At 41.0% G+C, this 16,227-nt stretch overlaps 1 protein-coding gene across 2 annotated transcripts in view; it reads left to right on the top strand.

Moving 5' to 3' along the window:
- The window catches only part of LOC134527731 (midnolin homolog), a 109,965-nt gene that overhangs the window by 35,383 nt on the left and 58,355 nt on the right, over positions 1-16,227 (top strand). For both annotated transcript variants that reach the window (XM_063360651.1, XM_063360650.1), the window contains exon 3: positions 12,042-12,098. In XM_063360651.1, the coding sequence (XP_063216721.1) occupies positions 12,042-12,098 (57 nt within the window). The remainder of the gene's footprint in view (positions 1-12,041; positions 12,099-16,227) is intronic.

Raw genomic sequence — 16,227 nt, 5'->3', positions numbered from 1 at the left:
ACGAAAATCAACTCAAGTCAATATACCGGACCAACGAATTAAATCAATGCCGATTAGCCTATTATGAAAGTCTAATATTTCAATAATCTGAATAACATATAAGCCGTTCATGTACAAAGCCACACATATAGATCAATTGCCTTCAGTCCATGAGACCGAGTCATGTCATTATCAGACGTATAGGCTAGTCATTTCAGGACCACATGACCTTCGTAATCCATCGTGACATTTTTATACATTCTAAAGGACCAAGTAACCTTGTAAAATATTTTAGTAACACCAAGAGGTGATAAACTAGTAAATATTCAATCACTACATTTTGTACTACGCGCAATCAACAAAAAAGGAAGCACCAACAACGAAAAGACAGCACCACCAACGAAAAGGCAGCACATTTGGAAGCACCGACAACGAAAAGGCAGCACATTTGGAAGCACCGACAACGAAAAGGCAGCACATTTGGAAGCACCGACTACGAAAAGGCAGCACATTTGGAAGCACCGACTACGAAAAGGCAGCACATTTGGAAGCACCGACTACGAAAAGGCAGCACATTTGGAAGCACCGACTACGAAAAGGCAGCACATTTGGAAGCACCGACTACGAAAAGGCAGCACATTTGGAAGCACCGACTACGAAAAGGCAGCACATTTGGAAGCACCGACAACGAAAAGGCAGCACATTTGGAAGCACCGTCATCGAAAAGGCAGCACATTTGGAAGCACCGACAACGAAAAGGCAGCACATTTGGAAGCACCGACAACGAAAAGGCAGCACATTTGGAAGCACCGACAACAAAAAGGCAGCACATTTGGAAGCACCGACAACGAAAAGGCAGCACATTTGGAAGCACCGACAACGAAAAGGCAGCACATTTGGAAGCACCGACAACGAAAAGGCAGCACATTTGGAAGCACCGACAACGAAAAGGCAGCACATTTGGAAGCACCGACTACGAAAAGGCAGCACATTTAGAAGCACCGTCATCGAAAAGGCAGCACATTTAGATGCACCGTCATCGAAAAGGCAGCACATTTGGAAGCACCGACAACGAAAAGGCAGCACATTTGGAAGCACCGACAACGAAAAGGCAGCACATTTGGAAGCACCGACTACGAAAAGGCAGCACATTTGGAAGCACCGACAACGAAAAGACAGCACATTTGGAAGCACCGACAACGAAAAGGCAGCACATTTGGAAGCACCGTCATCGAAAAGGCAGCACATTTGGAAGCACCGACAACGAAAAGGCAGCACATTTGGAAGCACCGACAACGAAAAGGCAGCACATTTGGAAGCACCGACTACGAAAAGGCAGCACATTTGGAAGCACCGACTACGAAAAGGCAGCACATTTGGAAGCACCGACTACGAAAAGGCAGCACATTTGGAAGCACCGTCATCGAAAAGGCAGCACATTTGGAAGCACCGACAACAAAAGGCAGCACATTTGGAAGCACCGACAACAAAAGGCAGCACATTTGGAAGCACCGACAACGAAAAGGCAGCACATTTGGAAGCACCGACAACGAAAAGGCAGCACATTTGGAAGCACCGAGAACGAAAAGGCAGCACATTTGGAAGCACCGACTACGAAAAGGCAGCACATTTGGAAGCACCGTCATCGAAAAGGCAGCACATTTGGAAGCACTGACAACGAAAAGGTAGCACATTTGGAAGCACCGACAACGAAAAGGCAGCACATTTGGAAGCACCGACAACGAAAAGGCAGCACATTTGGAAGCACCGACAACGAAAAGGCAGCACATTTGGAAGCACCGACAACGAAAAGGCAGCACATTGGAAGCACCGACAACGAAAAGGCAGCACATTTGGAAGCACCGCCAACGAAAAGGCAGCACATTTTGGATGCATCATCGAATAAGGAAGCACATTTGGAAGCTCCATCAACTAAAAAAGGCAAAAAGGAAGCACAAGTTACGAGATCTAAGTCTTAGTAAGAAATCATAATACAAGAAATAAAAACATTACATTCTTATAATTTGAATTATTTATTTTATTGCTTTACATTATACAAATGCAAGTAAAACAAGTCAATATTGTATGTAGCCAGCATTCCTCAGTTCCTTGAGTATGAAGGATATTTCTTTGATGCACGAATAGTTACCTGCACAAAGCGAACCATGTAGTAGTCTTAGCCGGTCAACCAATATGTTTGGATCTTTCCATGATGTGTAATCATTCTCTTCTACCACCATCTTCCTTGCAATTTTATAATAAATATTATGATCTCTGGTGTCTTCCGTTTTACCACCAACCTCAGGGTAACTTTCATGTTTGAGACGGTGATCATCACAAGCTTGATCAGATTTATTTAATATATCACGTCGTTTCCATCGTTTCGGTCTCAGGATACCGCCACATTCTTCGATCTTGGCAGCTTTAGGTGCTTCATCATAGTCTATGTCTTTGTCAACAGCCTCAGAGTCACTGTAACAATCACCGTAGAAGGAATCGTCTTCACCCAATTTACCGTAATAATTCGATGTTGATGATGTTGAAGTGTCTTCATCGTCTTCGTGCGTCCTTTTTAGGAGTCCATCATTTTTACAAAGTAGGAAAGATCTACTTGAATTCGGCTGGAATATATTCTTACTTTTCACGTTAAGGATTCTTCCATTGTCTTCATTCTTCCGTAAATCATCAACCTTCTTCAATTTAAGTTCTTTGTCGAGATCGGAAGAGCCAAGAAAATTATTGTCGTAATGCAGATCACTCTTCCTTAGGCTAGTAGATTCATCGTTGTCCTCTAGCTTGTACGCAGGCTTGGCGCTACAAGTTCTACCATGTCTTTTTAGGCTCTCTCTCCGTGTAAACGACTTGCTACATCGAACACAACTTATCATATTGCGCAGTGGATTTTTAACACAGTCATTCTTCTCGTGTTGTCTTTTATTCTTTCTCAAGATAAACTCTTTACTGCAAAACTTACACCTATGTTCTTTCGAAACAGCATCAGATCCCAAATCGGAATTCATATTAGTTACTGAGACTAATGCCAGATACCAATTGAGTGTTTTAAATTAAATTCAATACTTAAATAGAAATTTTTTCATATTTCATCAGCGAGAATTAATATATCTCATGCAAAAGTACTTTATGCATGTAGTTCTGCTTTTCAACAACAGATATCGCCACATGTTGCTTGCAGGTAAATAATATTTAGTTATTTTATGCGGGATGCGGGATGCTCACTAACGATCGCAAAAGAAGGATGGCTTCGTTAGACTCCAAGGAAAAGGAAGTTCGTCTTGCATGTTGGTGCTCCACAGATGTCTCATGGCGTAATATTAATTTGACTGAGTAATGATATTTGTTAATTCCACCTGATAAAAATATTGCAAGTTTTGATTTAGTAGCAGAAATTATCGAATTAAATGTAACTCCAAATAAAATGACATGTCTCATTAGAACAAAAAAAAATCCATGCAGAGAGCGGTTTCTCAGAATAGTCAGAAACACTTGAAGAAACCACAGGAATGATTGCAAGAACACGGGAAAAACCATCAAAATATTGTCAAGAATAATCAGGAGCACACTGAGAAAACCACTATAATATTAACAATAATAATCGGAAGCACACGGAGAAAACCATCATAATATTGGCAAGAATAATCAGGAGCACACGAAGAAAACCGCCACAAGTTTTCTTTGATATCATTAAAATACAAAAAAAATTAATAAAAAATAAAAACGAAAAAAAATTCAAACATTCTGCTAGCTTGTGAACTTCTCATTGTTGAGCAAAGATAGAGTTCTAGTACAAGCCAGAATGTTTGAATTTTTTTTCGTTTTTATTTTTTATTAATTTTTTTTTGTATTTTAATGATATCAAAGAAAACTTGTGGCGGTTTTCTTCGTGTGCTCCTGATTATTCTTGCCAATATTATGATGGTTTTCTCCGTGTGCTTCCGATTATTATTGTTAATATTATAGTGGTTTTCTCAGTGTGCTCCTGATTATTCTTGACAATATTTTGATGGTTTTTCCCGTGTTCTTGCAATCATTCCTGTGGTTTCTTCAAGTGTTTCTGACTATTCTGAGAAACCGCTCTCTGCATGGATTTTTTTTTGTTCTAATGAGACATGTCATTTTATTTGGAGTTACATTTAATTCGATAATTTCTGCTACTAAATCAAAACTTGCAATATTTTTATCAGGTGGAATTAACAAATATCATTACTCAGTCAAATTAATATTACGCCATGAGACATCTGTGGAGCACCAACATGCAAGACGAACTTCCTTTTCCTTGGAGTCTAACGAAGCCATCCTTCTTTTGCGATCGTTAGTGAGCATCCCGCATCCCGCATAAAATAACTAAATAGTATTTACCTGCAAGCAACATGTGGCGATATCTGTTGTTGAAAAGCAGAACTACATGCATAAAGTACTTTTGCATGAGATATATTAATTCTCGCTGATGAAATATGAAAAAATTTCTATTTAAGTATTGAATTTAATTTAAAACACTCAATTGGTATCTGGCATTAGTCTCAGTAACTAATATGAATTCCGATTTGGGATCTGATGCTGTTTCGAAAGAACATAGGTGTAAGTTTTGCAGTAAAGAGTTTATCTTGAGAAAGAATAAAAGACAACACGAGAAGAATGACTGTGTTAAAAATCCACTGCGCAATATGATAAGTTGTGTTCGATGTAGCAAGTCGTTTACACGGAGAGAGAGCCTAAAAAGACATGGTAGAACTTGTAGCGCCAAGCCTGCGTACAAGCTAGAGGACAACGATGAATCTACTAGCCTAAGGAAGAGTGATCTGCATTACGACAATAATTTTCTTGGCTCTTCCGATCTCGACAAAGAACTTAAATTGAAGAAGGTTGATGATTTACGGAAGAATGAAGACAATGGAAGAATCCTTAACGTGAAAAGTAAGAATATATTCCAGCCGAATTCAAGTAGATCTTTCCTACTTTGTAAAAATGATGGACTCCTAAAAAGGACGCACGAAGACGATGAAGACACTTCAACATCATCAACATCGAATTATTACGGTAAATTGGGTGAAGACGATTCCTTCTACGGTGATTGTTACAGTGACTCTGAGGCTGTTGACAAAGACATAGACTATGATGAAGCACCTAAAGCTGCCAAGATCGAAGAATGTGGCGGTGTCCTGAGACCGAAACGATGGAAACGACGTGATATATTAAATAAATCTGATCAAGCTTGTGATGATCACCGTCTCAAACATGAAAGTTACCCTGAGGTTGGTGGTAAAACGGAAGACACCAGAGATCATAATATTTATTATAAAGGTGCAAGGAAGATGGTGGTAGAAGAGAATGATTACACATCATGGAAAGATCCAAACATATTGGTTGACCGGCTAAGACTACTACATGGTTCGCTTTGTGCAGGAAACTATTCGTGCATCAAAGAAATATCCTTCATACTCAAGGAACTGAGGAATGCTGGCTACATACAATATTGACTTGTTTTACTTGCATTTGTATAATGTAAAGCAATAAAATAAATAATTTAAATTATAAGAATGTAATGTTTTTATTTCTTGTATTATGATTTCTTACTAAGACTTAGATCTCGTAACTTGTGCTTCCTTTTTGCCTTTTTTAGTTGATGGAGCTTCCAAATGTGCTTCCTTATTCGATGATGCATCCAAAATGTGCTGCCTTTTCGTTGGCGGTGCTTCCAAATGTGCTGCCTTTTCGTTGTCGGTGCTTCCAATGTGCTGCCTTTTCGTTGTTGGTGCTTCCAAATGTGCTGCCTTTTCGTTGTCGGTGCTTCCAAATGTGCTGCCTTTTCGTTGTCGGTGCTTCCAAATGTGCTGCCTTTTCGTTGTCGGTGCTTCCAAATGTGCTGCCTTTTCGTTGTCAGTGCTTCCAAATGTGCTGCCTTTTCGTTGTCGGTGCTTCCAAATGTGCTGCCTTTTCGTTGTCGGTGCTTCCAAATGTGCTGCCTTTTCGTAGTCGGTGCTTCCAAATGTGCTGCCTTTTCGTAGTCGGTGCTTCCAAATGTGCTGCCTTTTCGTTGTCGGTGCTTCCAAATGTGCTGCCTTTTCGTTGTCGGTGCTTCCAAATGTGCTGCCTTTTCGTTGTCGGTGCTTCCAAATGTGCTGCCTTTTCGTTGTCGGTGCTTCCAAATGTGCTGCCTTTTCGTAGTCGGTGCTTCCAAATGTGCTGCCTTTTCGTAGTCGGTGCTTCCAAATGTGCTGCCTTTTCGTTGTCGGTGCTTCCAAATGTGCTGCCTTTTCGTTGTCGGTGCTTCCAAATGTGCTGCCTTTTCGTTGTCGGTGCTTCCAAATGTGCTGCCTTTTTGTTGTCGGTGCTTCCAAATGTGCTGCCTTTTCGTTGTCGGTGCTTCCAAATGTGCTGCCTTTTCGTTGTCGGTGCTTCCAAATGTGCTGCCTTTTCGATGACGGTGCTTCCAAATGTGCTGCCTTTTCGATGACGGTGCTTCCAAATGTGCTGCCTTTTCGTAGTCGGTGCTTCCAAATGTGCTGCCTTTATCGTTGTCGGTGCTTCCAAATGTGCTGCCTTTTCGTTGTCGGTGCTTCCAAATGTGCTGCATTTTCGTTGTCGGTGCTTCCAAATGTGCTGCCTTTTCGATGACGGTGCTTCCAAATGTGCTGCCTTTTCGTTGTCGGTGCTTCCAAATGTGCTGCCTTTTCGATGACGGTGCTTCCAAATGTGCTGCCTTTTCGTTGTCGGTGCTTCCAAATGTGCTGCCTTTTCGTTGTCGGTGCTTCCAAATGTGCTGCCTTTTCGTTGTCGGTGCTTCCAAATGTGCTGCCTTTTCGTTGTCGGTGCTTCCAAATGTGCTGCCTTTTCGTTGTCGGTTCTTCCAAATGTGCTGCCTTTTCGATGACGGTGCTTCTAAATGTGCTGCCTTTTCGTAGTCGGTGCTTCCAAATGTGCTGCCTTTTCGTAGTCGGTGCTTCCAAATGTGCTGCCTTTTCGTTGTCGGTGCTTCCAAATGTGCTGCCTTTTCGTTGTCGGTGCTTCCAAATGTGCTGCCTTTTCGTTGTCGGTGCTTCCAAATGTGCTGCCTTTTCGTTGTCGGTGCTTCCAAATGTGCTGCCTTTTCGTTGTCGGTGCTTCCAAATGTGCTGCCTTTTCGTTGTCGGTGCTTCCAAATGTGCTGCCTTTTCGTTGTCGGTGCTTCCTAATGTGCTGCCTTTTCGTTGTCGGTGCTTCCAAATGTGCTGCCTTTTCGATGACGGTGCTTCCAAATGTGCTGCCTTTTCGTAGTCGGTGCTTCCAAATGTGCTGCCTTTTCGTAGTCGGTGCTTCCAAATGTGCTGCCTTTTCGTAGTCGGTGCTTCCAAATGTGCTGCCTTTTCGTAGTCGGTGCTTCCAAATGTGCTGCCTTTTCGTAGTCGGTGCTTCCAAATGTGCTGCCTTTTCGTAGTCGGTGCTTCCAAATGTGCTGCCTTTTCGTAGTCGGTGCTTCCAAATGTGCTGCCTTTTCGTTGTCGGTGCTTCCAAATGTGCTGCCTTTTCGTTGGTGGTGCTGTCTTTTCGTTGTTGGTGCTTCCTTTTTTGTTGATTGCGCGTAGTACAAAATGTAGTGATTGAATATTTACTAGTTTATCACCTCTTGGTGTTACTAAAATATTTTACAAGGTTACTTGGTCCTTTAGAATGTATAAAAATGTCACGATGGATTACGAAGGTCATGTGGTCCTGAAATGACTAGCCTATACGTCTGATAATGACATGACTCGGTCTCATGGACTGAAGGCAATTGATCTATATGTGTGGCTTTGTACATGAACGGCTTTTATGTTATTCAGATTATTGAAAAATTAGACTTTCATAATAGGCTAATCGGCACTGATTTAATTCGTTGGTCCGGTATATTGGCTTGAGTTGATTTTCGTAGAGTGAATGATTAATAAACTCCGCGAAAGGTAATGGAAAACAGAACCTAACATTTATTTAATAATTAGTTACAACTGTCTCTGGTCAAGAATCGAACCGTGGACAGGGATCCATCGATTCAATTTGTGAATTAATTGATTTTTTTTTCGGAGTCTATTGGAATTTTTCCCGCATTTCTAGCTAAATAATTACACTATTCCAAGATGTCGCCCAAATTTCAGGATGGCGGGGGCACCTCGGTAATAAATGATTACTGCAATGTAGCGGGTTAGAATAAAATTAACCAGATGGAAATGTACTCTATAATACGAGTACACGCACAAGATGGTGTACTCCAGCAGGTAGTCGCTCCTGGTAGCATGTACTGAACATAAAATGTCGGATCCATGATGGTCGACTAGGACAAAGTCAAATTTCAAGGACAAAATAAAATTTCAAGGTCAGTCAAATTTCAAGGTCAAGGTCAAATTTCAAGGTCAAGGTCAAAGTTCAAGGTCAAGGTCAAATTTCAAGGTCAAGGTCAAATTTCAAGGTCAAGGTCAAATTTCAAGGTCAAGGACAAATTTCAAGGTCAAGGTCAAATTTCAAGGTCAAGGACAAATTTCAAGGTCAAGGACAAATTTCAAGGTCAAGGACAAATTTCAAGGTCAGGGTCAAATTTCAAGGTCAGGGTAAAATTTCAGGGTAATGGTCAAATTTCAAGGTAATGGTCAAATTTCAAGGTCAGGGTCAACGTTCTAGGTCAAGGTCAAAGTTCAAGGTCAAGGTCAAAGGTGTGGTGACCAGATAATTATACTACATGATATCGGCACAATCTAGCAGATGAAAACAAGATGGTGGTCTCCAGTGGATGAAGACAAGATGGCGGACATGATGTCATATCAGTTGACGATATATACCTTGGTATTGGTGGTGATAGATCAGTCTAGGTAGCTTTCATGGAGGAAGGATCGACTGTTTACTCTCGTCGGGAATCGAACCAAGGACGTATATCGATATAATCAAACAGAATTCAAATATGTTAATTTTTTGATGAATTTTGGAATTTTTTTCATTGAAATCGGATAATAAATAAAGATTTTTAAGATGGCGTCCAAATTTCAAGATTGCGACTGTAACGAAAATTGCAACGGTGACGTCATCATCCAATATGGCGGAAAACACATCACCGGAATTTTCGAGAACACAATGACGTCATCCAAAATGGCGGATCCAAGATGACGGATCCAAAATGGCCGCCGTGATCTACTTGTACCGTTACGATGTGTCCCGTTACGCGGTGTCCCGTTACACTGTGCCCCGTTACGCCGGCTGCACGCACGAAAAAGTGTCACGTTACGCTTATCCAAGATGGCCGCCGTGACGTCACAATCCAAGATGGCCGCCGTGACGTCAGAATCCAAGATGGCGGAGCCGGCTCTCGGCTCCACACCCTGAACCCTGATCTCGGAGCCCCATTCATATACTACTCGAGGCATATTTCTGTATAGATTTAATTATTATTTTATGTAAAATTATTTAAATTTAAAAATATATTTGTGCGAAATACCGCTGACTGACTCAGTACGATTGACTTGAAATCTTTCAACCGATTGAAACTGAGCATAGTTACTCATTTTGTGATGTATGTAGACGCTCACTAAGATATGATTTTCCGAAAATCAGCTCCAAAAGGGAGTTTTGGGGGCGTAAAATATCAAAATTACAGTTTTTGGTAGAAAATCACCATGGCAACGGCTGTTGCTTTGTTGATGCTTCATTCGTCTCTATGGCAACAACTAATTCCCTCTGAGTGCAGTCCTCATCACTTTTGAAATTTTACAGGGACTTTAAATATCAAAAATTGCCCTTTTTTTTCCAATTTTATATCCTACAGACTTGAACTTGACAGTAATGTTCTTCATGTAATGCAGGATGACGTTTTCCGAAAATCAACTCCCAAGGGTGGTTAAGCCCGGGCAACAGTGGGACAGCGGGATTTTGCATTGTTTATGCCTTCTGCGTCTCCATGGCAACGAGCATTGCTTTGATTTTTTTATTCCATTCGAGGTGCGGCAGTGGCGTACCCAAAGGAGGGGCATGTATAATGAGCGGCGCAAGTGTTCTGCCTGTAGACTGCCGTAGCGAAGTACGGGTACATCAGTTGTACGTTGCGTGCTCGAGAATCGGGAAACCATCAGTGCTATTCGTTTTTTCTCCGGTACATTACAAAGCATTGTAATAAATTTTTGTCGAAATTAATTGCATTTTATTTCATTTATTATTACTGTAAATGGGCTATTTAGTCTCATTTTCCCCCATTAGTATAGCCGTGCGAAGCTGGGTCGGGCAGCTAGTATATTATATATATATTAATTTCTATTCTATTAAAATATTCGCTAACACCTACACATTCAGTTGAGCCATTAAGCTTCTGACTCAAACGCAACTTCACACCACGTTGCACTAATCGAGGTCCCTTTTATATGAGGCGAGAAATTTACATTTCAGCTTTTCAATGTTTGTAACAGTCGTTTAAAATTACGCACCTTGCGATAGATAATCAAACGTTTTTCTTCGTGTTATACGTGCAGATGTACAGTATTTAAATGAAAGTACCTGACTTGACAAAACGACCAAAAAACGTCCCATCCCTCCCCCCACGTTTAAATAGTTTTATAGAGTTTTGTATGAAATTAGGTCGCAATCACTACTGTTACTCAATGCCCAATTCTACTAAGCAAATCTAAAACATAATAAAAGTAGAGTTGAACTGATTATTCCATAGACCAATCACAGCGATTTGAGAATTTAGACTGACCTATCATGAACCAACCACTGCAATTCAAATTTGTTTACGTTTTTCTTACCTTTTGGGCTGCTTGGTGCCGTTATTTCTCTCGTTGCTCTGCGTTTAGAAATTGAGCTCGAATGACATGAGTGTTCATAATTTTCTTGCCTTATTTCGGTAACCTCCAACACACACACACCCCCCCCCTCCCCCTGGATACGCCTATGTCACGCATTGCTGGTTTTCATTTTTTAATCTTAACTTTTATTTAAGGGACGTTACTGTAAATTGATCGCGATAGCGCTCTTCCATTTAGTGTTTTGTCCCAAATTTTGACATCATATATTTACTGTTTTTTGCGCTCTGTAAAATCCAGCGTAATACATTATTAGTCAGAATTAAAAAAAAATACGTGTGTTTATTATATCAGATACATCTTGGTTAATATCTAGCGACAAAATTTGTAACGAAGCACAACATGTAAGAGAGCTGTGGTGAATAATTTAAAGGAATTGTACTTATAACAAGATAATTTCATGGAAAATTAATAACATGGTGTGTGTGTGACAGAACCTTAACTCGTTATTATTTCTATGTTTCGCGTTTTTATTAAATTTGTACGCGTTATTAATTGCAGCCATTAGATTGTCGCCTTGGTATGTTCATGTTACACTTGGAGTCAGCATTGGACTGATATAAACGTAAAGTATACAAACTAAACTTCAAAACGTGATAAAACAGCTATGTTGATAATCCAGTTAGCATGTATATTATTTTAATTGCTCTCAACAGGCTAATCGTTGAAATTTTAAACTTGGGAATTACTGTTTTATAAGCTGCTTTTTACTGGAACAAATAGTTCTGAGTAGGTTGCAATAAAGTAAACTACACAAATGAATTGTAAACAATTTCGCAATAATATACATTAATTTATAATGTATAACTACAAGGAAATTTTATCAATGCCTCAATACATTCAATATTTGTATATTTAACGGATTGGCAAAACTTAAACCAATTTTAATTTTAACGCCAGCGTAAAATGATATTATGTATTCGTGTGATAAACAACTGTGCTTGTAGCGTTTGTCGTGATTTGTATATTTTTAGGAATTGGTCATAAATCTGTTTGGACAAAATTTACCTAATGTCTTAAGATTTAAAGTTTAATGATTTTTTTTTTTTAGAGGTGGTGGTGGGGGATTTTTTTTCTGCATAACTTCACTATCCCATGTCTGACGCCATTTTAGAAATTTTTTTAGATGAAAAAGTATCAATTCAAAACTGTAAACAAAACAATTGCAGAAACACTCCCTTAAGACTGTGATGACTTAGTTGTCTACAAGACGTTTCACAAAATAAGTAAAAGTTGTGGTTTCTGTTTCAGGCGCAGCGACCGGAACAGAGCGTCATGCAAGCCCTGGAGAGTCTCAACGATTCTCAGGTAAACAACACCGCTTTGCTGTTTTAACTCTCAGTTCAGCGAACGTTGACCTTGACAGCTAAATATTCCTTATAAAATAGCTAATACATTATTAAGCTAAGTATGTTGCTACATCAATTTGATGGTTTTAGTATGTATGTCACAATATTGAGTTGTCAGTCTGAACGTTCGCAGAAACAATTTAATACGCAAAATTTCGGGTTTGTATAGTAATAATTATACATAGTTATCATAAAAAAATTAAAGATGTAAACTGGCATTTCTCTTGGTGTGGTTGGTTGGGTATAGTTTGAGTCATGTAACGTGTCTCATTTGACAGCTCTTAAAAGGTGTACAAGTGATAACCATGTTTCGCTAATGTCGCTTGCAAGGCAACATGTGTGTGTTACGAAAGCCGACAGCCACAAAAAGTTGTTTACAAACACTGTTTTGACTGAACACACTGGCAAAATGATACATAGACCCCGAGTACTACTATCGGGAACTTAAAATTTTTTAGTCAAGTTACTTGACTTGAGTACGGTGCAGTATAACCGAATATGTATTTCTTGGGAGAAATTTGCGATCAGCTGATTGGTATGACGTCAACGCTCTGTTCAGGGGCGTGGTGTACGGACCAGCTGGTTATCAGCGGGGAGATAAGGCTGCACAGCCCCCGCGTGATATTGTTTCAAGGCAGCTCGCAGTTACTTTTTTTATAGGATAAAAAAGGAAATTGGAACCGACAGCGATAGCGGACGAGCTAAAAGATATATATATATATAAAACTCCTTATTCAGCGTCGCAGGCCGATTTAAAATCCCACACTTCACGGTTCTGTGCTAGGCGTTATTTCCGGGTGGATTGACGCGGCTGTTTTGTAGCGCGAGGGTTCCCATGGACAGGGAAAACTGGAAACAGGGAGGAGTTAGGTAATTGACCATACCTAACTCGACATTATCGGTTATTTTTCATACTATGTTGTATCTTAATGTTTTAGAATTCACGTGTCGTTAATAATTTGTATTTGGTTCGTACTGACATTAATTTAACATAAGATACAAACACTTGTGTAATACTTAGACCAAAGTGCTACTTTGCCTGATGACAATCAACAATGTGTCGTTTGAAAGTTCTATCAAATATAAGAGTTCCAAGGCTGCTGGAGACGAGGTCCGGCCAGCCAGAACAGCGCGCGGGCCTGGGGAATTTAGGCCCGGTGCACACATGCGGACATTGTCCGCGCTGCCGCTGCGGCGCCGCAACGTTGCCGCAGAAACACATTCACACAGTACGGACAAATATCCCACACTCTGAATAATGCCGACTAACGAGATGGATGTGTACAAACGTAAACGGGTATTCTTTGTGTACCTAGTATACAAATTTTATTGGATACACTACTTTCTTGTCTGTATTTATATAATTAGCATATAGGCATTCATTAAAATGCCTTGTCATCCTTTTCGTCAGACGATTCGCAAAATTTACGGCACATGTTGATCCACGCACTTATTTTTTTTATTACGATTATGGTATTCTTCAACGGCTACGTTCCATATCTCTAGATAACTTTTAACTTCTGCAATTAAGAGTTCAACATCTAATATGTCTTCAAATTCACGTGATGCTGCCATCTCACTTTGCGGCAATCGACCGCACGTGTGCATTGCTCGATTGACACCAATGTACTAAGGAACGTGTTGGACGTGTGGCGCCGCAGCGTTCCTGTGGGATCTTCGGACAAAAATGTAAGCACAGTGAACGTGCAATGGACATGCGGTGCCGCTGCGGTGCCGCAGCTGTGTGTGCATTATTTCTTATCAGTCAAACCTTCCTAAAATGCATCTCCGGTGCCGCAGCGGCACCGCGCGGACAATGTCCGCATGTGTGCACCGGGCCTTATAGGGAATCACCAACCCAAACTCCCCAATAAACTGGCAAGGTAACCCCATCTCCCTTTTTTCCCCTCACAATCGCTACATGGAAGTCCCATTAGTGGGTCTATTTCTGTCCCGGGGTCTCTGGAGGGTTCGGCAGGTTTCCATAGCCCCGTCGCGTGAAGTGGCGTAACTAGGACATCATTGTTCTTGCAGCTTCGTGCGACTTTAATAACGCGACACTTCTGAAGGCGGAAGGCTAAGATATAAGATAACCTTCCCATGGCGGGACCTTAGAGGTGTAAAGCGAGCTGCAGTGAAGCGAGGAGGGTGAGTGACCCTCTTTGGGTGATCGATAGCGGGTGACCAGAGATGAGCTTCGTGTGCGAAGATCGTAATATCTGTGACTGTATTGCTGCGTGGCGGACGAGTGAGTTGTGTGAAGCAGTTGGGCCCGGGGTGCGTAGTAATGTACGAACAGTATAGAGAGCGCCTCTGTCGAGACGAGCTCCAGTGGTGAGAGTAATATTAGTGAGATTAGTTTGTGTACACTCATTTAAATTGTTGTAATTTACTGTAAATATTAATTAATAAATAAATCTTAGTTAATTTTGCTATCCATTTCGGACCTGTATTCGAAATGTTACCATATAATTTAATCTGACTGACGGTTGTATAGGGTTGATGGAGATGAGTGCAGGAAAACATTTTGTAGTCAATTTTATATGCAAGTATGTTGAACTGTGTTTTATAATAAATGCCACTATATGTTATCTTGCCAGATAGATAAACGAGACGGGGGGAAAATGCTGGGACATGTAAAACGGGTACAACTTGGGAAAATTGGCAGATGGTAAGTGTAGGAACAGTTTACTGAAGACATTGAAAAATTCACATGTCTGTACTATCTGACTATGGCGGTGTTAGAAAGAAGCACAACATTGATATAGTTTGTTTTCTATGGAGTTATTAAATTTTTCGGTTAGTGAAATATTAAGGACTTTGATACAGGGAATTCTGTTAGTTGGACTTGCTGTTGTATATATTTTTGTTTGGTTTGTCTCGTTGACTTCAGGGTCAGTTAGGCGACGAAGTGTGACGAGAATGGAGCATTATCGGAAAGCAATGATGGGGGACTGGAGCGCCTCGAGAGAGAGACCCTTTCCCCCCCAACTCACGGCAACGTCCGCCACGCTTCCCACAGGTTCTCCCTACTCTGGGAAGTAGAATCCTAAATTGCCTTGGTGGGAGGCCAGTGGTCCGACCACTCGACAGAATTTTAACACCAGCCAAATTACAGAATACGAGCTTACTCGCTGGCGTTCTGGGAAGGTGGGAAATGTAACGTTACTAAGTAAAAAGGAACAAGATTGGGGGGGGGGGGGTTGGGCCGGGGTTACCGTTGTCAGGGGCCAGCGGGCTCTACCTGCGAATATCGGGAGTGAAAGGCCCCGGTGCGAACTCTCCCCTATCACAGCCTCCTCCCCTCCCTCCTGTATAACTTCTGTAACGGGAGGCTGGCCTCACCGTTAAAACAGCGCAGCGTTCTGTAGGCTCCGTGCAGAGGGCCGTGCGTGTCCTTCCCCCCTCAACTGTACACGTAACCCGGGACTAAGTAAATCCCGGTTTCCACTGTGGAGTGTGTCTGTTTTAAAGTTTAAGCCTCTCTGGTTAGACCATACCTCAGGTGTATAAAAGGTAAAGCTTATGTTTGGTTAAGATATAAAATGAAATCGCTCGGCTGAATCGTGTAATGAAATGATTATTGTTAAAATATGTTAAAACATATTTGCAAGGAATCGGCTCAGTAACAAAAATGTGTTTGCTATCTAGATGGGCATTGTAGGGGGTGAGGAGGTTCTTCTTATTTTGACTCTCAATGATTAAGATGCTAAAGATAATACACACACACACTGTCTTGACTTCTCACCTCCATGATTTACACCATCCAACAAAGCCAGAAGTAAATCTAGATCTTTGGCTGTCTTTGTCGGAGCCCTCGGATAGCTGCCGCCTGACTTGTGGGGTTTGAGACGACGTCCGTAAACGAAATGTGCCGACTTTTCGGCTTGTTTTTTTTTTTTTTGCAGTAATTGTCTAGGGAAATTCAAATATGCCGACGAAGGTGGCTAGAAAAGACTTACCGAAACATCGGGAACGTGATAAGAGGACATTCTCTCGAATCAAAAGCCAACAATCGGTTACCACCTCTAGATTTAACCGCACGGTGAAGTATCTTTGTAATCTTGTCCGTAACTGTTTAATTTCCT

This window comes from Bacillus rossius, chromosome 1, assembly GCF_032445375.1.
Source record: "Bacillus rossius redtenbacheri isolate Brsri chromosome 1, Brsri_v3, whole genome shotgun sequence".
NCBI classification, from domain to species: domain Eukaryota; kingdom Metazoa; phylum Arthropoda; class Insecta; order Phasmatodea; family Bacillidae; genus Bacillus; species Bacillus rossius.
The sequence above is the reverse complement of the archived record's forward strand: the minus strand, read 5'-3'. Positions and strand labels throughout refer to the sequence as shown.